This window comes from Lycium barbarum, chromosome 9 (genome assembly GCF_019175385.1).
Source record: "Lycium barbarum isolate Lr01 chromosome 9, ASM1917538v2, whole genome shotgun sequence".
NCBI classification, from domain to species: Eukaryota; Viridiplantae; Streptophyta; class Magnoliopsida; order Solanales; family Solanaceae; genus Lycium; species Lycium barbarum.
Genome location: NC_083345.1, coordinates 3,860,322 through 3,884,374, shown reverse-complemented (window position 1 = coordinate 3,884,374; position 24,053 = coordinate 3,860,322). Strand labels below are relative to the sequence as shown.

Genomic DNA, 24,053 nt, shown 5'->3' with positions numbered 1-24,053 from the left:
TAGGTCATTACAAATTGAAACATCCATAAGATAAATCGAATAAAATTAAACAAGAGGTTCTTCAAGTGGTACCGTAAATATATGCAGTACAATATATTCATAAACCAAACCCAATTTGCTTGGAATTAAGATAATCGAATGCAAGTCGAAGGAATCCAATTGCATTATTTCCATTCAGTGAGTGTGACATAATCCAAGTAAAAACCCCCATGTTTAACCTTTGTTTTTTCCTTTGCATTCCCAAAATAGGAAGAACACTCTTCTCCAAGACAATTCCCCATTACTTAAAATCCTTAAATTACACTGTTCAATCACTTACGATGTTCTCTTGCAATGTAGGTTAATGAAAGGGCCACTATATTCACTATACAGATTCCTTCTTTAATTAAGCTTAGTGCAACTACTAGCACTAGACAATGAAATAGTTGATCAAATAAATTAAACAAAACTTTCTATAAAAGCTACTTAGGGGAGGGCTGCCCCGGCTGCGGAGGTTCTAAGGGGAAATCTACTTTGTTATCACGCCAACTCTCACCCCCAGATGGAGCCCATCCTTCTTCGTGTCGAAGATGCTCAATTGTTCACACCTAACAAAGTCCAACTAACTACATCCATCTTCCCATTTCATTGCAGTCATTTTCCTTTTATTATGAGCTTTATGCTTTTCTGCATTCCTCAGCTTCCTCTTGGCCAACTTCCTCTTGGCATTTCTCATTGGATTAATCACAGCAATGACCTCCTTCTCTTCTTGTTTCCTGTTATCCCTCTTGGATTTGAGATTCTTCCTTATATGACTGTAGATTTGGACAAAACTCTGCAGTCCCATTACTTTGGTTATGCTCCCGCGCACTTCTTCAGCCATTTGTTTCACGTCATCTGTAGATACGATGCAAACGTAATCATTATATATACATTTAATTACTCGGAAACCAAGAAGAAAGTGAAAAGCATTTTGTAAATGGTGGGAAAATTGACTTGACGGAAACTTAGACTGCTCGAATTTCCTGACAGACAGAATGCATGGATCCGTAGCCTTTTCTTCAAAATCAAGTGTATCCCTTTGTCCCTTTTTTTGTTACTAGAAGTGCTTTCAAGCCAACAAATCTTGGATTATGATGAACGAAATGACTAAAAGGTAACATCATACACTTCTGCAACTACCACTTTGCATCAAAGATATTATGGACCTTAAAACAATAAGCTTGCCAGAGATTGAATGAATCGTGAGAGACGTACCTGATATAACTTTTCCAGCAAATCCTTCACAAACTTTGTACAGCGGCAACAGCATATGATATGCAAAGCTTTGGCAATCAACCTCACCGTCAGGGGACAACAATCTATTCTGATCTACAAGCTTTGGTGAAATTGATTTGAAACAATTGAAGATAATTTTCATCTGCAAAAGAACACACACATTCCGCTGCATGAAACACTCGCTCCTCGCACAACATATGGGAGAATAAGGCCAAAAATGTTATGTATAGTTTGAAAAAAAGAGAAAGTGAATAAAATAGCAATGACTAGGCTAAGATTTTTTTTTTTTTTTGAAGGTAACAGTACTAGGCTAAGAAATATTTAGAGTGGAGCAAACAGAGATCTTAATATATATTAACCACCCACCTGCATATCCTCCACATGAAGGGAAATCTTCCCCATTGTCTTAAGCAAATAGGAAATGCCCAAGTAGCGCTGCCTTTCATCTTCTTGACCGCTAAGGTCGGACACGAGATAAATAGATTTTTTTCTTTCCTTGAATCAAGCTGTGGAAAAGCCTTAAGTAGAAGACCGTGTTCAAAAGTGGACCGGAACTTCTCCGTCAGACTTGAGCAACCTTGAAGCCACAAAGTCTCAAGACTTCGTGCACCATTGAACTTTGGAGTTTCTCTGAGGTGCTCGCAATCAGAGAGATTCAGTTCCTTCAACCTTGGGCAACACTAAATGTAAAGAAAATACCGTTTCAAGTAAGATTTTCCTTCACTCAGATGCAACAAGAGTACACATGAAATTGTAGAATTGAGTAACAAACCTACAAATTCAAATCAAACTTTGCTCTTCATGCCTTGCTGAACGTTCTTCTGGAAACGGAGAATAAGAATGATCCACCTCTCCCGGCAAAGATGTAACATTACCGTGTTGGTCTAAGTATAACAGATGTATCCCTAACTTCTTTACTCTCCCTATCTTCTTTACTCTATCTTTGAAAGAGAATATATCGCCTCTCTCGTGGACTGTTATCTTTTCCCCGCCTTTGATCATCTGGCCGTCAAAAGGTCTATCTAAGTAAGATATGTAATATACACATGATATTTGTCCTTGGGGTTTATAATTACTGATATGCCACCCCATAAGCGCTCTCTCTCTATGGGATACAGAAACAACAAAGCTTCCAGTTGAAACAAACCAGAGAGCCATTCCTAAGAACTTATACTCCTTATCATGTCTGGGGACAGTCAAACAGATAGATGGAGCTGCTACTTTATTGCTGCACCAATCTGGAATCTCATTGCATTGGAGATCAATTTGAAAGAACTGCTTCATCAGACAAAGACAAAAGATCGTTAATAATATGATTGGGGGGGGGGGGGGGGGGGAGAGAGAGAGAGAGAGAGAGAGAGAGAGAGAGACTAACCTTATATGGATATTTTCTAAAGAAGCCTTCATTGAAAGGATTCGGCAGAGAACTACAATCGATCATGTCGATCCGCTTTATAGAAGGGAGGTTGTCCAACCCTCTAATGTCGACCAACTTCTTGCAATTCCTAAGTTGGAGACTTTCAAGATTCTCTAAATTTGATACTGACGGGAGTGTTTGAAGATTTTTACAGTCATTCAAACGCAAGTCCTTTAAGAATCGTAACTTAGAAAAATCAAAAGGTAGATGATGAAAATTGTTGCCACTCAGATCTAAACATATCAAGGAGGATAAACTCCCAATATGGACATGAATATCAGCCTCGGAGAAACCAAAATTTGTAAGGGCTAAATGGGAAAGACAAGTCGACAAGGACCTTAAGGGTCTGCTTTGAGGAAAAATCCTTCCGCCCTTCAAAAATCCCAATTCCAAAGATACAAGATTTTTTAGCTTTTCAACAGATTTAGGTAATCGTTTTATACCCGTATCAATTACACAAAGACATCTTAGACTTTGCACATTTCCAAGGTCAACTGGCAGTGTTTGTATCTCATCGCACCCAGAAATGTCCAAGACTTGAAGGGATTTCAGCTGGCATATTGATTGATCGATCTCCCTCAGACGTCTGCAACCTTGAAGCAGCAAAGTCTCAAGACTTTGTGCACCATTGAACTTTGGAGTTCTTCCGAGGCGCTCGCAAAAAGAGAGATTCAGCTCCTTCAACATTGGGCAACACTAAATGTAAACCAAATACAGTTTCAAGTAAGATTTTCTTTCACTCGGTAATTGCAACAAGAATACACATGAAATTATAGAATTGGGTTAACAAACCTGCAAATTCAGATCAAACTCTTCCATATAACCACCCTTCATATCTAGAAATACAAGATTCGCAGCTGGAAAATTTGATGGCATACGTTCTAAAGGACAGAATCGCCAAGACAAATATTTGAGCTGCTTGGGGAACAGCCCAAAATCTCCACTCACACATAAACCATCGATTATAAGAACCCTAAGATTTTTCATTTTCTGAAATACCTCAGTGCTCACCGTCAAACCCTCTAATGCCCCAACTCGATCAGTATCCCAAATCAGTACTTCCACTTTCTCGGTACCCTGTAGTTCAGTAAAAATAAAAGTATCTTAAGGTCAGGTTAAGTCCCAGAAATTAAGAGAGAAAATGGTTTACGCACTGATTTATGTGATACTTTTTATTTTTTTAGAGTCAAATTAATTAAATTTTGAAGCTAAATTGTACTCCTTCCTGATTAAAAAAAGAGTGCACTTAGCCATTTGCACACCTCTTAAGAAAATATTGACTCCTAGATAAAAATAGGTAATTTGATTAAACTACCTCTAATTAAATAGACACTGAAATTTAATCATATAACACTTAATAGGGACAAATATGAAATTTAATCATATAATACTTAATAGGGGCAAATATGAAAATACAAGGTTAATTCTTTCTTGATTTGTTAAGTGGACTCTTTTTTTATCTAAGAAAAAAAGGCTAAGTGGTCTCTTTTTTTTATATTACATTAACTCAATCTTATATTAAAATTTATGTATTTGAAATACATGAAAAGTACTACTATAAGTTACAAATTTTCTAATTATATCAACTTGATGAAAAAGATATGTTAAAATGATGGTCAAAGTTCATACAGTTTGAATCTAGAGAAGCGAAAATTATCACATAAATTGGTGCAAAAGGAGTATATATACAAACTGGGAGACAAACAAAGAGAATACACAATGTATCAAGAAAAATGAAATTACACATCATAGGATGTTAGAAGAGAAAGTAAAATTGCTCAAAAATCTAAGGTGAGTCTTTCAAAAATTAGCAAGCAGAATTCAATAAGTTCACATGATAATATCATAAGGAAAGAAAAAAGATGAAAAAAAGAGAACAAATTGCATCTACCAACCTGATAATAGCACCAATTAAAGATAGAATATTATATATATATATATATATTTCAAAAATTAGCTAGCAGAATTCAATTAGTTCACATGATAATATCAAAGGAAAGAAAAAAGATGAAAAAAGAGAACAAATTGCATCTACCAACCTAATAATAGCACCAATTAAAGATAGAATATATATATAAGATTATAATTCAAATAATATTCTGTATATATAGTTCTAGAAATAATAACGTAAACGTTCCACATGTGTACCTATTTATAACACTTTTCAAAAGTTCACATGCCTGATTCTTTGAGCAACAGTAACTTCCACAATTAGATAATCATAAAAAGTCAGTAAGAACATAATTAAACAATAAAATATACAAAACATAAAATGATGAATTGAGAAAAGAAAAAAGAAAAAGATAAAGCCAAACATCTTTGAATAACTAGCTTTGGAGAAATATGGTCTATGCCCATAAGTATGTTGGTCTCCGGTCTCAAATTATCTCTCGTGATTTTTAAAATTAGTTATCATAATTTATTTGTCATTTAGAAGTTCAAGACAAAATTAACTATTTTTTCCCTATTATATCGTTAGTAGTAATTGTGCTTAAAGACTATAATTCTACGAACACCTCAATTGATGGAGATGACACATAAATAGAGTAAATATTAAATGAAGACATATTACATCTTAAGACGTAAATAAAGGTAAAATAGTCAAAACCCCTTCCTAATTAAAGTTTTTTAGCAAATGTCATTTCTAGTTTACAACCAAAGACGAAGCACTAATGAATTTAATTCTTATGATGATAGCAAAAGTTATAAGCAATTAAATTAAAAAAGAAAAGGATTTACTGACGGTATTTCCTAGTAGAACAGCAGAGACTTCTTTATGGATGAACAATCTGCTCCGTCCTCCAGGGCATTGAGTTGCTTCCAAGCGAACGATTTCTCTTCCCATATCTCGCACTAGATCATGCATCACCAAGCAGTGACCTTCCCTTTGGAGCAAGTGTTTTTGGACTAAAGTCGCAATTTCACTTTTAGCATGAAAACCACATGCATTTAGTATTTTGGTAACTTCTTTTTCTTTTAAATATTGAAAGGGGCATGCAATATCAAGAAAAACAGTCTTAGTATCATGCGGAAGTCCATCAAAGCTTATTTTGAGAATCTTTTGGATATCTTCATGAGGAATATCTTTTAGTCTTTTGAATTCTTCGTTCCATTCTTCTATTGATTGTCCATGCAAATGTGACCCCAATGTCACAAGAGCTAATGGTAGCCCACCTGCATATTTGATTATATCTTGTGCCAAATTCACATAATCTTGTGGCAGAGAAGGATTGTCAAAAGCATGCTCACAAAAAAGTAACCTAGCTTCATCGTCATTTAATAGTTTGGCCTCATATCTCTCTTTTCTTCTAAGATTACGTAGCACTCGCTTATTGCGGGTTGTAATGATTATTAAACTACCTGAACCAAACCAACTTCTTTTTGTCAAGGATTTCAATTGTTTTTCTGTGTCCACATCATCAAGAACAATTAGAACTTTCTTTGACCTAAGTCTTGTTTCCATAAGTTTGATGCCTTCATCAACACAATTAACTGAGTCCTTGCTTTTTAGCAGTATATTGAGAAGTTTCTCTTGTAGCTTGTGTAGACCAATGTTTTTATCTTGTGATTTAACATCTGAAAGGAAGCAACTACCATCGAAGTGTCCATGTTGAAATGATTGATTGTACATTTTTTTTGCCAAAGTTGTTTTTCCGATTCCACCAACTCCATGTATACCAACCATGCTAACTTCATATTCACATCCATTTTGCAATAACGACTCTATTATATCTTTGGCACGAGAATCTACTCCAACTGGGTAAGAAGCAACATTTAGAGGTATAGAGTTGACCTCTTTTTTGACATCTTGCATAATAATTTTAATAAATTCTGATTCATCCCTACCAATTTTAAGCAAAACCAAAAGTTAAAAGAGGAAACAAGTAAATAAAAGTTTGATATTTGAAATATATGATAGACAAATCAAATTCAATAGCTAAGGCATAACACAGTGGGATGAAGCAAAGCTGTATCACAATTGAAACCCGATAGGCACATGATGGGATAATCCAATTCGAAGGAGTAAAATAGATAACTTACCTCTTCATATAGGAAATTCAAAGAAATAATTTAAGTTGTATATACCGATAGTATAAAGATCTTTTTATACCGTTCAGTGAATGCACATTAATTACCAATTTTACCATATTATCAATTACGACTAATTTTTGTAGAAAATGTGACTCTGTGATTGTGATAGAAATGATAAAAGGCATCTATACTATTCCTTGGCAGATGAAAGATATCATTTTGCAAATTCAAAACATTACAAGGAACATTAGCTGCGCGAAGTTCAACATTGCTATAGGGAAGCTAAGCAAGTCGCAGATGCACTAGCCAAATGAAGCATTATTAATGAAGAGCTGTTGATTTACTCACACACCAGTCTCCCCTCCACAGCTACTGGGCCTTATAAATTGGACCTCATTCAGATGGCATCGCTAAGGCATAAACAAAAGAGGAACAATTTTTGTATAAATTGGAGTCCAGTTGATTCTTGAAGCTTTTTTTTTTTTGCCTTAATACACTGGACCCTTTGTATATGTTGTGCAGAACTTGTAAAATTGTGATTTAGATTGTTTATTCTCCAGCTTGTTCTGTAATTTAGGGTTGGACTCGTTGCCCCCCACTCTTTGTAATTTCTTATTGGTGTTATAAAAGGTTGCACCAACCTACGGCGGAATTTTTTTTTTTTTTTTTAAAAGATAATAAGTCACCTGGATACCAAGACATAGACAGGAGAAGATGCAGCAGTATAGTTACATATGAGAGAAGGGTATTCCAATTTGAAACAGGATAGGTACCAATTTGGAGTAGTAAAATAGATAACTAACCTTTTCATATAGGACCTTCTAAGAAATTATATATATAGATAAATAATATACACACACATACACATATATAAATTTAGAGTTTATTTTTGAACATCCTCTAAGGGTGTATTAATTTTAATATATTATTGGTACATATTGGCTATTTCAACGGTGACTTATTGTTAATATATTTGTCTTGAGTTAGCAAGCTGTTGAAACTATATCATGAGTCGGAATATGGAGTTTTTTTTGGTGTATACTTTACTGCCATTTTTATAGTATTTGTTTTCTTTGGTGCTTTCGGCCATTAGTCTGTTTTCTTGCACAGTTATATATGCTTAACAAGGAAGAAATAAGGAAACAGAAGAGAATAGGCAAACAAAAAAGTATTACTACAAGTCTATATAGTTTGACTTTTGAGTAGGAAACATGACAAGTAAAAGTAAGGGAGTAATGAAATCAAGAAACAATACCCGTTAGCAAGTACTCGCAATTCGCTTCCAGATAAATTTGCAACTTCAGTAAGTGCAGCTTTCCATTTTTTCATTCTTTGAGTCTCACATTTTTTCTTGAGTTTAGCAAATTCTGTACCGAATTTCCCAGTTTGCTTTCGCACTTCTGTAGGTTCAACATCATAGAAAATAGGCATAACTCTTTGATTCAACTTCTCTTTGCATTCAAGAATTTTAACTAATTCATCAAGACACCAACGAGAAGAAGCATAACTTGTTGACAAAACAACAATGGAAATCCTTGACTTTTCAATTCCTTCCTCTAGTGCGGGTGAAATCACATCACCCTTTCTTAAACTCTTATCATCTTTGAAGATTTGATATCCATGTAGACGCAATCTGTCATAAAGATGGCCTGAGAATGTTTTTCGGGTGTCTATACCTCTAAAACTCAGGAATACATCATAAAAGAACTTGAAGGATGCAGATGATTCTCCTTGCGTAGATAGAATATTGGAGGATGTAGATGATTGTCCTTGAGTGAATCGAGAATCCATGGATGAATAAAGGTTTGATAAGATGCAAGAATGAAAGGATGATTTTTGGTAAAGAGACTAGCGCAGTGAATTAGAGCTACATATACCCTCAGCTTTTATGGCTGCGTCAAGTCAACTAAAGAATACTTCACGTTCTTGGAAATTACTTTTGGGTCTTTTCGTACAAGTTGCCTTCCATAGAAATTAAGTGGAGACCTCAACAAGTTATTCGTGAGATTCTCTTTTGCATCTCAAAGTCTTTCTCTACAAATTTAGGCAATTACATTGAAAGACTTTGGTCAGAATTCACTAACTCCGGTCATTCGTCTTAAGTTATGTAATGGTATTTTAATGAATACGGAGTTTAAAAATGAAACAAATACTTCAAATATAAAATAAATTATTGCAATGGGGTAAACTAAAAAGTTTATAGTTAAACTATTATTTAATTTAGAAAATATCATTCTTTTGGAATTTGAAAAAAAAAAAAAAAAACTTTCACATTTAATAGTTGGAATCGTAAATAGGTTACCATTAGTTCCATTTGTGTAGAATTCAATTTCCTTTACACTTCTCTTAACAGCTGAAGCTACCCATCTTTACATGAGAAAAACAAAGAAATGAATTCAGTATAAATTAAGCAAAATGTTAAATACACCAAATACGTGTGTTTGGTTAGTTATTTTGTATTCCGCATAATTTATATAAATGGAGTGACACTATAGGTAGGTAAATGGAACAATAGATAGTTTACTTAAGGTGTGAAACTCATGAACATGTGATAGTATATGTGTATTTTGAACCATTAACTCTTTAAGAAATAATTTAACCTTAAAATTTCTCATTTCTACGCTTAATGAGATGATTTATAATCACAGATGTTGACACCCAATTTTGGCTCATAGTGCTTGAAATTAGCGTTTTAGGGCTCCTAGATTGTTAAATACACAAAAAAATAATATTTTTGGCACATTTTTCAATTTTAACACAATTTATTGATGATTATCCTTATTTATGCAAATACTAGGATTTTTATCAATTTATTATCATTTAAATTAATTTTATTAACCATTACCTTTTTCACAATCAGCTGCACATGGACACAACACAACACTACAATTTTATTTCACTAAATAATTATATTTTAATTTCTTTACCGCACATTTAAAATATCAATAACCTTTTTATTTACATTTTTTTTCTTATTACATATCGGTACTTACATTTTTTTTAATGTATATCAGTTATACTAGTGTCATTTGGTCCGTGCTAAGCCTGAGCCCAAACAGATGTTAAAAATTTAATTTGTAGATATTTTTAAAAAAAATCTGTTCTTGCTTCTTTATTTTATAACATTAATTTGACACTTTCAAAAGACTTCGAAACTTTTAAAGTACATAAACGTATATAAAAATTAGAAAACATTTTTCTCAGTTGTAGTAGATTAAAAAAAAATCAAACAATAGAAAACTCTTCTAATTAATATCTTACTTAAATCTTTTGAGATTAAAGTCTCCGATAATCTAAATTGAGATTTCCATCTTTTATATTAATTTCACTTGGCTTTTTGAATTGAACCCATATTGGATAACTTATTTTTTTACCAAAAGATATTACAGTATTCAATTAATGTCAAAAATATTTAATGCGAAGATATCGTGGAATGAGAAACCAACAAAGTTAACTTATAATAAATATAAATAGTTAAAAGTCTTTATATTAAAAGATATTTCTGTAGAACTCCTTTCAAATTAAATCACAAAAGGAAAATACTGAAAAGTCAATAAAATTAAATTGTTCTTACGTTAATCTTTTTGTTTCCTTCCAAAAGATGCATGTTAAAAAGTAATATATTTTTTTTAATTTAATGAACCTTTTTATGAAATCATCATTTTAATAACTTTTTCATGTTAAACTTAACTATTGTGTCCTAAATTATATTAAATATTGATTATGTATTCTATAAAATATTTTAATATTAAAACAAAAGTAAAAAAATATACTTTTTGCAATTGTCTGGAATTGTTACTGTTTGAAGATCAAACTATATTTTCTTTAACTATAATATTTTTTCAAACATCTTTAGAATATAGATAAAAATAATATTTTATAGTTCCTCTTCTAATATAGTAAGTTATTAGATAAGTTTTATGTTAAAAGTGTGCTCATATAATATTTGATTAATTAGTACTGTACTTCGAAGTTCATTTTTTGATTGAGACGAAAGGACTATAATTTACATTATACATTTTCAAAGTATTTAACATTAATATAAGTTTATATGCATTTATTCCTTTAATTTAAAACTACATTCTACCTTAAGTGAAATCTTTCTTAATTACTTATTTTGCCAGCATGTACGACACAAAATTACAGGAGAAAATAAAACAACTTTGCGTCTAACTAGACGAATAAAAATTGAAAATAGCAAATGATAATTAGTAAAAAAACATCAGCAAATACTAAATAGTACTATAAGAATAATATTTTAATTCAATAATTAAGCTTAAATTAAGATAGAATTTGAATAACGGGATAGTTCTTTACGTGTCTATAATAAATTCCTAAGAAAAGGTATATTTTAAAACAAGTTTAATAATAAAAATTCAAATACACACACACACACACACACATATATATATATATATATATATATATATATGAGTATGCTTTGTGGCGTCCACTATAACCTTTTCCATGATATCATTATTTTTAGTGGCATAAAAAAAATCCCTAAAGTTCTCAAATTTACCAAAATGTGTGAGGATTCACAAAGTCATAAGAACTTCAATTAAGGGTAAAGATATAAAAATAAATTCATGTGTGGCCTATAAAAAGTTGTCATTATAAAAATCCACGTGGAGTGGTCTCAAAAAATGAATGAGAGCAAAAAATTAAAAATTAAAATATGCAACGAGAAGTCAATTGGAAAAATCATATGTAAGCATCTTATTAGAGTTATCAGTGAGTTATGAGTATATGAAAACTATAAAAACTCACTAACCTCACTTTTATATATATATACATATAATAGTAATGTTAATACAGAGTTTATTACAAACACAATTAATTTATAGTCATTTCAAAAGTCACCGCTTGCAAATTATCAAATCATCAAATCACATCTGTTATTTCACTCCAAAAAAGGGAAAACATGTTCCTTCATTTTTGGCTTTTAAAACTCCACTTTTGACTAATTTTCTCTCTCCTTATATATACGAACACACTCACACTTTTTCTACATGTTCTTTTTCTACATGTTTTTTTTTCTTACTGTCCTACCAACCCCTATCTACCCCTTTATTTCTTTTCCTCTTTTTCATAATATGTAGGCCCCGCCCATTTTTACCTTTTTGACCTTTCTATCTTATTGCCTAAATTTAGAGAATATTATTCTTTTGGAATTTGAAAAAAAAAAAAAACTTTCACATTTAATAGTTGGAATCGTAAATAGGTTACCATTAGTTCCATTTGTGTAGAATTCAATTTCCTTTCCACTTCTCTTAACAGCTGAAGTTACCCATCTTTACATGAGAAAAACAAAGAAATGAATTCAGTATAAATTAAGCAAAATGTTCAATACACCAAATACGTGTGTTTGGTTAGTTATTTTGAATTCCGCATAATTTATATAAATGAAGTGATAGTATAGATAGGTAAATGGAACAATAGATAGTTTAGTTAAGGTGTGAAACTCATGAACATGTGATAGTATATGTGTGTTTTAAACCATTAACTCTTTAAGAAATAATTTATCCTTAAAATTTCTCATTTCTACGCTTAATAAGATGATTTATAATCACACATGTTGACACCCAATTTTTACTCATAGTTCTTGAAATTAGTTTATCAATTTATTATCATTTAAATTAATTTCATTAACCATTACCTTTTTCACAATTAGTTGCACATGTACACAACACAACACTACAATTTTATCTCACTAAATAATTATATTTTAATTTCTTTACAGCACATTATATTTTTTTTTAAATATCAATAAACTTTTTATTTACATTTTTTTTCTTATTACATATCGGTACGTACATTTTTTTATGTATAGCAATTATACTAGTGTTATTTGGTCCGTGCTAAGCCCAGGCCAAACAAATGTTAAAAATTTAATTTGTAGATATTTAAAAAAAATTGTTCTTGCTTCTATATTTTTATAATATTAATTTAACACTTTCAAAAGACTTCAAAACTTTTAATGTACATAAACGTATATAAAAATTAGAAAACATTTTTCTTAGTTGTATTAGATTTTTTTAAAAAAAATCAAGCAATAGAAAACTCTTCTAATTAATATCTTACATAAATATTTTGAGATTAAAGTCTCCGATAATCTAAATTGATATTTCCATCTGTTATATTAATTTCACTTGGTTTTTTGAATTAAACCTATATTGGATAACTTACTTTTTTACCAAAACATATTACAGTATTCAATTAATGTCAAAAATATTTAATGCGAAGATATTGTGGAATCAGAAATCAACAAAGTTAACTTATAATAAATATAAATAGTTAAAAAATTTTATATTAACAGATATTTCTGTAGAACTCCTTTCAAATTAAATCACAAAAGGAAAATACTGACAATTAAAATTTTCTTACGTTAAGCTTTCTTTTTCCTTCCAAGTTGAACTTAACTATTGTGTCCTAAATTATATTAAATATTGCTAGGTGCTCTACACTTACACAAGTGAAGCATTCTAATTTATTTCTATAATTTCTTTCTATTTGATATTTTCTTACATGCCTATTTCTGTCTAAATAGGGTTTTCTAGCTGCTGATTTTCTAAGATAATATTTCTTCCTATTATATTGAGGATAATTTTTATTATAATGTGTTCTATATTTTTTATGTTTTTTCTTTTTATAATTGTCTTTGTCATAACTTTGAGTAGTATAAACTACGCTTTTACAGAAGTTTATTTCATTTTGTTTTAACTGTTTTTGTATTTGTATATGGGTACATTTCTCTTGTAGTATATCCATTATATGTTGTATTCTATGTCCTATGGACCATTTTAAATTAGGATTCTGTACTACTCCGTCTCTCTTATTCAATCTATCTTCTATTTCTCTTCCTAAGGCTCCTGGTAGTTTATTAAATAATTTTTTACCTAATTCTTGATCAAATGCATTTCCGCTAATAGTACAGTAGTAAAAATAATCGTTTAAAAAATTCTTAATATGAAACCAACTACTTATGCTTAGTTGTTCTAATTTTATTACCGCATTCTTTGTAGTACTAATAATCCACTATTTCGATCTTCCCCTGTAATCAAAGTATGTATTTTATTAGTAAAATTATATGGGTTTGCTCCCATGGATACTAAGTGTTGGAATTCCATTGGAAAATTTTCTTTATAAGCTTCTCATAAAGCTTTGGCTGATTCTCCTAAAAAGGTTTCTAAATATTTATGCATTGTTTCTGCGTTTGTTTCACTATATGTTATTATATAGTCTGCTATTACTATTTCTTTCCAAAGATCTATTAACGAATTCCATCTTTGTGGATCATGTGCTGCTATGTTTAATATTTTACCTTTATTACCTCCTTCTTGAAGAATAATGGGTTCTTCTATGGGCATTCTTTTCCCTGATGGTTTGACATTGTCTAAGGGTTCTCCTGCTGTTCTAAAAACTCTTCTTCTAGGTACATTTCCTGTGCTAGTATCTACAGTATATTGTTCTCCCACCGTTGTTCTTTGAAATGGACTAGAACTAGACGCACTATATTCCATTATTTTTTTTGACTTATTATAGAGTCTATTTCTATTTCGTCATCACTATTTTGCATATCTTCTAATATTTTATCAAAATCTTCTGATTTCTTTTGGCATATCTGTTCTACTCTATATCCCCAATTATCAGTTCAGGCTTCACATAATTTAAAATGACTTATGGTTTCTTCTATTGTTAATTCTCCTAACTTACATCCTTTACATTTAAAAAGCATATTTTAGTTTTCTTTTTGAAGTCTTTTTGGTTTTTCTATAGCTTCGTCTACCGCAAACTCGTCTTGTATTAATTCTATATTCATAAAAGCTGTGTCTGTAATTTTATTTTCGTCTAAAGTACTGTAACACCCCGTAAACTTGAGATGGTATTAAAATCTAGTATTAAGATGATATTTTATCTATGTGAATCCATTCTTAATGAATTCGGGTGGAAGACAGTCGTTTTGAAGTCAAACCAACAATCGAAGTTCTTAAGGGCTCTTAAATTCGCCTAAGTTTTAGTAGGTATGTCTTCTGGGAGATTTTCATGAAAATGTGTTGATAATTTGGAAATACTTCCTTGATAAAAGTTGTAGATCTTTGAAATAACTTTCCAACGGTAGGTTTCTAGCCTAAGCAACATTTTGTACAAAAACTTATGCCCGTTTTACTAAACAATATTCTGTCAGTTTACGGTGAAAACATACGGACCGTAAAAATTATACGGTGGAACATACGGACCGTATATTCCAGCCGTATAATTGGTCCAAAATGTCCAAATCACTGGAATGATTATACGGTATGATATACGGTCCGTACAAATTGGGCGTAAAATGAGCCTGAAAATAAGTTTAAAACTTCATTTAACACTTTTCACTTCATTCCTTCACACCTCATTCACGAAAACTCATCCCAAATTTAGAGAGAGACAAGTCCTAAACTTCAATAACTTCCAAGGTAAGTTTTTAACATAATTTTAGATTGAATCCAAGTCTTTAATCCCTTTTCTAACTTGAGTAAACCCTTCTAATTCATAGAGTTGTGATTGGAACATTTTTGTTGGATGTGGAAACCCTAGAACTCGAATTCAAGAGGATTGGACTTTAAAGGTAATGCTTCTACTCCCTAATCATTTATAGTTGTGAATTGATGAATTCTTGGTAGAATAGTAAATGGGTTTGATAAAGAGAATTATATGAACTATGCTAGGATTTTTGGATTGTTGACTTGGGATTGTTTTACTCATATGGGTGATGAAGAATGATGTTAATTACATCTAATTGAGATTGGAGAGTCAGCTAGAAGTAATAGAATAGGGTTTGGGTGAAGAAAACACCATTAATGAAGGTTGTAGATCTTCATGCCCACCAAGTGTTTGACAAAATGCTTGGATGATCAAAGCATGGATATTGTCAAAAAACACCGCATATAACCAAAAAAGCTTTAGAAATGCCAGATAAGTTAGACAATGTTAAAGAATTACCAATTTTTTTAGGAATAGTCAATTATGCTAGAAATTTTATAAAAGATCTAGGAAAAATAGCAGGACCATTATATTCAAAGACTGGATCAAATGGTCAAAAACACTTTATACTGAAGACATTAAATTAGTACAAAAAATAAAAGAAAAAATAAAAAACATTCCCGATTTAAATATGCCTCTAGAAACAGACTATTTAATTATAGAGACAGACGGTAGTTTTGAAGGATGGGGAGCAGTACTAAAGGCAAAACCTAATAAATATAGTAATAAAAATGAAGAAAAGATATGTGCTTATCAAAGTGGTAAGTATAAAGAAAAAGGAAATATGAGTAGTATAGATGCGGAAATTTTAGCCGTAATATATGGATTAAATAATTTCAGACTATATATTCTAAATAAACCAGAAATACTAGTTAGAACAGACTGCGAAGCTATAGTTAAATTCTATCAAAAGATAAATGATAAAAATAGCAGTAGAAGGCGATGGCTAAATTTTTTAGATACCATTTCAATTTACAATTTTAAATTTGAACATATAAAAGGAAAAGATAATAATTTAGCAAACCAATTAAGTAGATTAAAGATTACTGCTAACTAAATTTTTTATTTGGACAGCATGAGACCTTCCAGTTCTCAGACAACAGACAAGGGGAAAGGCATAGCCTCAACCCAAGACACATACAGACAGACAGTATTAGGTAACCTTCATTTTAGACCTACATCTTTATTAGAAAGAAATACTATGGAAGAAAGAATACAATTCGGAGCCAATAATTTAGTAGCTTACCAGCCATCAAATTGGACTTTTAAAGTATTACCATAATATGTAATAGACAAACAACAAAGATACTTAGTGGATAATTTATGGATTTCGCATAATAGAAAAGCCCATAAACATTTTGTAGCCACTATAAATGCACTTTGTCAGTATTTTACAGACCGAAATTTAGACAAAAAATTTAAATTTTATGTTGTAGTTCACGGTAAAACTAATGGTATTTTTCAAACTTGGATAGAAGTTTTAGACTCCATTAAAGACATGAGAAAACCTCTTTTTAAGGGATTTAATGATTTCACTGAAGCATTAGATTATGCTAGAGGAGTATTGGGTCCAAACTACTATATTTCTCCAGCTCTCAGACAAAACCCAAACAAAATCCCCTAGTACAATGTACAAAAAGATAGAGACAAGATAATCTTTTGTGATCATTGTTCTACCATGACTGATGTGGTCAAAAGATTAAACCAACAGAAAGAGACATTGGTTCAAGAAAAAATGCAACTCTTAGATCAGGTGAAGACATTAGAACAAAGACTGCAAGCAGTAAAGTTCGAATTAATGCAGTCTCAGAGTTCTCCATCTCAGACAAAAATGGATGAGACGGGTGTGCATTCCCCAATGAATGCAATTAGATCCACTGTATCGGGTAAGGATACAACTAGTCCGGTTCAAACGATAGCCGGTAAAGACTTATCAAATCCGTTAATGGCTGTCACTTTGCCAAAAAGTGAAGATGAGGGATGTTCATCTCTACAAACCAGACGGAGACTACCAAAGACACTTACGCAAGGAGCGACTTCTGCAAAGAAAAGTACACTTGCAAAAAAGAAGAAAAATGAAAAAATATAAAATATAGTAAAAGAGACACTAGAAAAAAATTTCCAGACAAAGAACAAGACAAAAATATAGTTAAAGATCCTAGTTCGAAATTATCTCCAAGACAAGGGATGTCACCAGTCCATAATTCAGATTTTGAAGGAGATGATATTAATTTTCAAGACAGTACATTTCAAGACTCGCAAGATCCAAATGATGTGGACTCAGTCATGAGTTTTGATTCAATTGCTTTACAGAATTTAGACACCTAGATCAGTTAATGGAAGAAATAATAAAGACGGGGATTGAAGACATTAGTCAGCACAAAGATAAAAAAAAAAAGGTGGAAGACATTTTAAGAATGGTAGGTGAAGGTAGATGAAAGAAAAAGACAAAGGTGAAGTAGAGAAAAAGTCATGAAAAGAAAAGACAAAGGTGAAGTAAAGCAAAAGTCATGAAAGGAAAGAGACTTGGAAGACTTAGTTCGGTGAAACATGAAGAAAAGAAGACAAATGTATTGAAAATAACATTTGGCATCATTAAAGTAGGGGACATGAGACAATAACAGAGGCAATAATAGAAGACTTTTTTTAAAGGACTTTGTGATCTTTCAGAAAAGACACTTTGGAGTAGAGAAATGATAGTGACACTTCAGAAAAAAGAAGACTAGACTTTATTAAAGCAGCTTTAATAAAGTAGTAGTTTTATCTAGAAATGGGACAACTCAGCAAACGGATAAAATTATAAAGTATCTTTTGAAAAGTTTCACGTGACGATGGGGCCCTAATAGTACTCGGCTGAACTCAAAAGATTCTTCACAAATTTGAAGTCCGCATTTAAAGTCCGCCAAGACTCCTATAAATAGCAGTGTTTACAGAAGAAGCAGAGAATCAATCAAGAACAATCACCAAGAGAAAAGTCATCTACGAGAAAAGTTCCTAACATTCCTCTCACAAGCCAACCACTCCATATTCCTCTTCCCTTTCACAAATGCCCCAACTCCTTTTCCCAATAAAAACCTTTGTAATATAACTTCCCTGTAAAATAGTTTTAAGCTTTCCAGTAATTTTCTCTTAGTGTGAAGTAGTTTTCGGGTTTCCCGAAAGGGAAACCTCTCTGCATGTTCAAGTCATGTAAGTTTTATCTATGTTTTCTGTACTAATATCCCTACTATGTAAATTATTTTATGTTTTATTAAAATATTATGTTGATAATATTTGAGTAAATTACTTATCTATTGTTATGAATCTATTACTGTTAGTATATTGTTATTCTCTTAATTTCTTAATAAACTCGATGGATGATGAGTCGTGAAATTACACGATATTCGACACCAACTACTTAGTCTTTTGCACATCCCCAAGTACTTTTGATGTCATTTCTCGTGTTTTTGTGACAATTTGCAGAATAACATGTGCCGGAAGTTACTTAAAGCAAAATGAAGCAAAATGAAGGAAAATGAAGCAAAAAGTCAGCTGAACTGAACAATGGCATCACATGCGAGTCGCATATGCTACATGTGAATCGCATGTGCTACATGCGAATTGCATGTGATGCAGCATCTGCTGATAGAAAGAGGCTAAATAAGAAACCATGTATGACACCACATGCGACACCATATGCGAGTCGCATGTTGCACTTGCGACACCATGTGCGAGGCACATCTGGTGCACAAGGGCATTTTTGTCTGGAAATTGTTCCCGTTTTGGACATGCTATAAATAGATTTTCTAGGGTTTTGGATTGATATTATTCTGCAGTTTTTAGCATCACTTCTTGTGGAGTTCATTTATTGTTGGTTGGTGAAATATTTAAGAGATTCTTTTGGCTTTTGTTATCTTCTCCATCCAACACATTTGTAAGATTTATGAATACATTGTACTTAATTGCTTTACTGTTAATGAATATGAGTAGCTAATCCTCCAACTGAGGTTGTGGTATCAAATGTGTTAGTTATGTGATTGAGTTTCATATTCATACTACATTTATATGCTAGTGGTGTTTTCTATTAATTCTTCAAGCATTAATGTCTTGTGATGGTGTACAACATTACTTGTGCCTTAATACCATTACTTTGCTTGGAAAAGAAAGTAGAGGTTAGGAAAAGAGTTAATAGAAACAATTTGGGTCATTAAATCCATCTAATAGCTTGAGCTAGGAATAGAAAAGCTAGTTGAGGCTACATGGGAGTTCTCTTAAAGGAAACATTCTAGGGCTTGGAAAAGCCTAGGATGAAATTTACTGATTTGGTTGGAAAACTTTTGGCAAGAATCACGTAACCCTTGGCTTAACACACCTAGGCATATAAATAAGTTGAATTGATACTCAATCGTATTGCTTTCTATTTGAACCACAACCTTAGTCCCATTTACCAATTGTTTACATTCTATAATCATTCGCAGTTTTTAATGAACAAACTACAATCAAACTTTTATTATATTTCCCTTTCCCTGAAAATATAAACTAACAGTCGGGTGTTACACTTATTAAGTATTCTTCGTCATCGTATTCTCTGTGGGATTCGACCCCAACCTTGTTGGGTTACTATATTTGATAATGTCCGCGTTATACCATTAATAGGTGTAATTTGAGTGTATCAAATTTTGGCGCCGTTACCGGGGAGTACGGTCTAGAAAATTACTAACTAGTGTAAAACTTTACTTTTAGCCTTTATTTTCATTTCTTATTTTGTGTTGTTGTTGTTTGTTGTGCAGGAAATATGGATGAGGATGGTATCCCTGTCCAAAATCCAGCAGGAGCGGTTGGTGAAGAAGCTGCGGGGGCAGGGTATGCCGCTGCAATTCAGCCCCCACCTTTGATTGGAAACTCGAGTTTCCTTATAACCAACAGAATGCTGCACCTGCTGATGTGCCGTGAATTTTAGCACATTTTATGCCTTTGTAACTAGAAATGTTGCTTGATTTTAAGTGTTTTTACATTATTTCTTATGTTATTTTTGTATTTTATAGGGTTGATTAACTAAGGATCGGAAATGAGATGAAATGCTGAAAAACGGACAAAATGGAGCTAAGCGACGGTCCGTAACTCATGTTACGGACCGTAACGTGTTTCGTAACTCATGTTACGGTTAGTGCCATTGAAACGTAACAGGGCCCAAATTTTCAGAGAGTTTTCATTGAAATCATCAGTGTTACGAATGTTCCAAAGGAGGGAAGGATGTTATATCCCGTATTTTCGTACGATGAATTATTCATAAGCTGAGGTGGGGTACACATGTCGAGATACTTTTTTAGAACATATGACAAGTTATATGAATAATATATGAGAAGTAAAACAAAACCCAAGAAGGATCCTTGAGCCAAATCAAAGTGAAAGCCCTCCAAAATAATATTTTCAAGATACGCTTTCGGGTGATTTGATTTCGGGAGGTCATAACTCTATCGTACTTTGGGAATTTGGAAAAATACCAATAAATAGAAGTTGTAGATAATTGAATTATCTTTCCAACCATAGGTCGTGAGGCTTCATGTGACATCGGGATAAGGAGATATGGATATTTTAAGACAGAAAGGTCAAGCTGGGCAATGAATTCGGTCCAACCCGATTCCAAGTCGGGTCAGGCCCATTTTCTTTGCCATTTAATGAAAAAGTTCGGTATTCTCCTTCATTTTTTGACCTCAACAAACCCAGAAAATTTCAGAGATAGAGAGAGAGAGGAGAGGTAGAGAAATAAACCGAATTTTGACCACAATCTAAGCCCCGAATCGCGAAGCGCGAAGAGAAAAGTGTTGTATGTCGCGTTGCCTTCAATTTGAGCTAAAATCAGCCAAGAAGGAGAGGGTGGAAGTGGTTGCTGCATACTTAAGGTAAGATTAAGTACTATTTTTCATGGTTAACAAGTTTATTTAGAGTTTTAACGGATTAGAACGGAGAAAATAACATTATAAACTCATTTGTTGTTTTGTTGGGATTTATGGATTAAGGGGCTGTTTTAGGTGGATTAAATGGATGGAATTAGCTGAGTTATGATGTATAATAATTGTTGATATTGTTGTTGATGTTGTTGATAAGTTATTGCTCTTGAATTGGAAGAATAAAGTGTATAAAGATATTGTATACAAAGCGTATACCGGGCTGTTTTGTGCCGATATTTGGGGTTGTTTTATGTAATTTTAGTGGCTGTTTTATGACAATATTTTGGGGTTGTTTTATGTAATTTTCGTGGCTGTTTTATGACAATATTTTGGAGCTGCTTTATGTAATTTTCGTGGTTATTTTGTGACTATATTTTGGAGCTGTTTGGTATAATAATTGTGGCTGTTTTGCGATGATATTTTCGGGATTGTTTTATGGTCGTTATGGACTGTTTTGTGGGCTGAAATATCGGGGGATTGGATGTAGTTGTTGTTGTTATGTTATGAATATACGGAAATAAAGAAGTGTATACAAGCATTGGCATCCGAATGTATATTGGGCTGTTTTGGGAGTAATTAAAGAATGGATTTAAGTCTAGTTTGATATGAAATTGTTGGTGTTGGTGTTGTTGGTATTTTGATTGACGTTTGGCTAAGTTGGAATTTCGAGGATTGTTAAGTTTAAAGGGGAAATGCTTCCCAATTTTCTCTAGAATTTTCGATGCGTTCTTATAATCTATTAACTAATGTTAATATGAATTCTCCCGTGAAGGTAATGACGTGACATTGGGGAGAGCAAGTGAACGATAACATAGCTAAACGACAAAGGTATGTGAGGCTAGTCCTTTCTTTCGAATGGCATGAATCCTATAGCATAAGCTCTTTTCCTCTTCATGAGTTCCTATTTTCCGGAAAGATAGAAGCTTAAGTTCATAAATGTCTGTATAAGATAAGAGATATGATACGATGATGCCATATTGATAATGATGCTATTTATTTCTTACACCCACCTTATGTACTAATTCCTTCAAGGTGAGGCAGAATGTCAATAATTGCTTCATAATGAAATCGGGGGATCACGACCTTACGCCACCCCGACAGAGTACAGTTGATCTTGAGTCTTATGCATGTAATATGATAAGCATATTATTACAAGTATTTTTTTTTAGCATGTCATGATCATATTACACCGCGCCTAGTTGGCCGGGCAGTCACCGCCAAGGCGGGCAGCTATACGAATACACCATGACCTTTTGGCATGGGCAGACACCACTAGTGGGCGGCATGAGATGGTACCCCAGAAGCGGGAGGCCTGGACGCGGGCTAATGTTATTGATTATCACACCGTTCCGATATGGACGGACAACTTGCATATTATGCATATATGAGATTATGATGAGTATGAGTAAGATAGCATGCATTACTTCTTTTATGATTGTCATTCAGATGTTTCATATTGATGTTCACATTATATTATCACTGTCTTTCTTCATTGTTTATGCCTCTCATACTCAGTACAATGTTCGTACTAACGTCCATTTTCTTTGGACGCTGTGTTCATGCCCACAGGTAGACAGGGAGGTGAGCTTGGTCCAGACCCTTAGTAGCTGTCAGCTGATTGAGAGCACTCCATTGTCCGGAGGTGCTTATGATTCTTCTTTTGGTATATATGCATATTTTGGGCACGACGGAGTCTTGTTCCGTCTATATGTTTAGTATGTCAGTAGAGGCTCGTAGATACGCAGTGTGGGTCAGATGGTCTCACAAGATGTTATTATTATGTATATATTATTTTGATGGCCGAGAGGCAAATGTATATAAGTATTTATGTTTCTATATAAAATATGATTTTCTTACAATTCGTGTATAAAATAGGTAAAAAGGCATTAAATGAGTAAAATGAGTATTAGAGCGAGTGGTGCTCGGTGGCTAGCCACGGGTACCCGTCACGACCCCTAGTTGGGTCGTGACAAAAGTATTGTTGAGATGAGCCTTACTTGTTCAGAACGTGTGCTGACAACATGATCCGGAGATGTGTGGCGGAATCTGACGTGATGGATATTTTGAAGGCTTGTCGTGATTCTCCGGTTGGTGGACATCACAGTGGAAATCGAACCGCAGCCAAGGTGCTAGAGTGTGGCTACTACTGGCCAGCCATATATCGTGATGCAAATATGTTGGCACGTTCTTGTGATAAATGCCAACGCCAGGGCACAATAGGTCGGAGGCATGAAACTCCGATGAATTTTATGCTTGAGGTGGAACTATTTGATGTATGGGGAATTGATTTTATGGGGCCCTTCGTAAGCTCCTATGGCCTGAAATACATTCTTGTCGCGGTGGATTATGTCTCCAAATGGGTGGAGGCGGTGGCCTTGCCTAACAATGATGGTAGGAGAGTAAATGCATTCTTCAAAAAGAACATCTTTACCAGATTTGGCACTCCTAGAGCTATTATTAGTGATGGTGGCTCTCATTTCTGCAATAAACCATTTGCTGATCTTCTTGAAAAATATGGCGTGCATCACAGGGTTGCCACTCCATATCATCCTCAGACGAGTGGTCAAGTTGAGGTCTCAAACAGAGAAATAAAAAGCATTTTGGCCAAGACGGTCAATGTGAATCGCACTGACTGGTCTAAAAAATTGGATGATGGTTTATGGGTATATCGCACGACATTCAAAATGCCTATAGGGACTTCACCGTATAAGTTGGTATTTGGGAAGGCATGTCATTTGCCTATTGAGCTTAAGCATAAAGCCCTATGGGCATTGAAAAAGCTGAATATGGATTGGCATGAAGCAACCAAGCTGCGGTTGTTTCAAATCAACGAGATGGATGAATTTAGGTACAATGCGTACCAAAGTGCAACACTGTACAAGGAAAAGATGAAA

At 33.1% G+C, this 24,053-nt stretch overlaps 1 protein-coding gene and 1 long non-coding RNA gene across 5 annotated transcripts; one reads left to right on the top strand and one right to left on the bottom strand.

Annotated features, from left to right (window-relative positions):
- Positions 1-260: 260 nt before the first annotated feature.
- On the bottom strand, positions 261-8,714 carry LOC132609012 (disease resistance protein Roq1-like). Of its 4 annotated transcripts, none has more exons than XR_009570643.1 (8): positions 7,962-8,714; positions 5,418-6,516; positions 3,467-3,751; positions 2,633-3,370; positions 2,034-2,535; positions 1,624-1,937; positions 1,237-1,399; positions 261-876 (listed from the first exon to the last, which is right to left on the bottom strand). XR_009570643.1 is itself a non-coding variant. In XM_060322841.1 (6 exons), exons 1-5 carry the CDS (start codon positions 8,495-8,497, stop codon positions 2,038-2,040), a joined length of 3,156 nt encoding a protein of 1,051 aa, XP_060178824.1. In that variant the 5' UTR covers positions 8,498-8,713; the 3' UTR covers positions 1,621-1,937; positions 2,030-2,037. The 4 variants fall into 4 exon arrangements, 1 of the variants encoding a protein (XP_060178824.1); XR_009570642.1 differs by having other exon boundaries at positions 2,030-2,535; positions 7,962-8,713; XR_009570644.1 differs by having other exon boundaries at positions 2,030-2,532; positions 7,962-8,708.
- On the top strand, positions 3,279-7,372 carry LOC132609013 (uncharacterized). Its single transcript, XR_009570645.1, has 2 exons — positions 3,279-3,397; positions 6,911-7,372. It is a non-coding gene; the product is annotated as an uncharacterized LOC132609013 (long non-coding RNA).
- Positions 8,715-24,053: the final 15,339 nt, after the last annotated feature.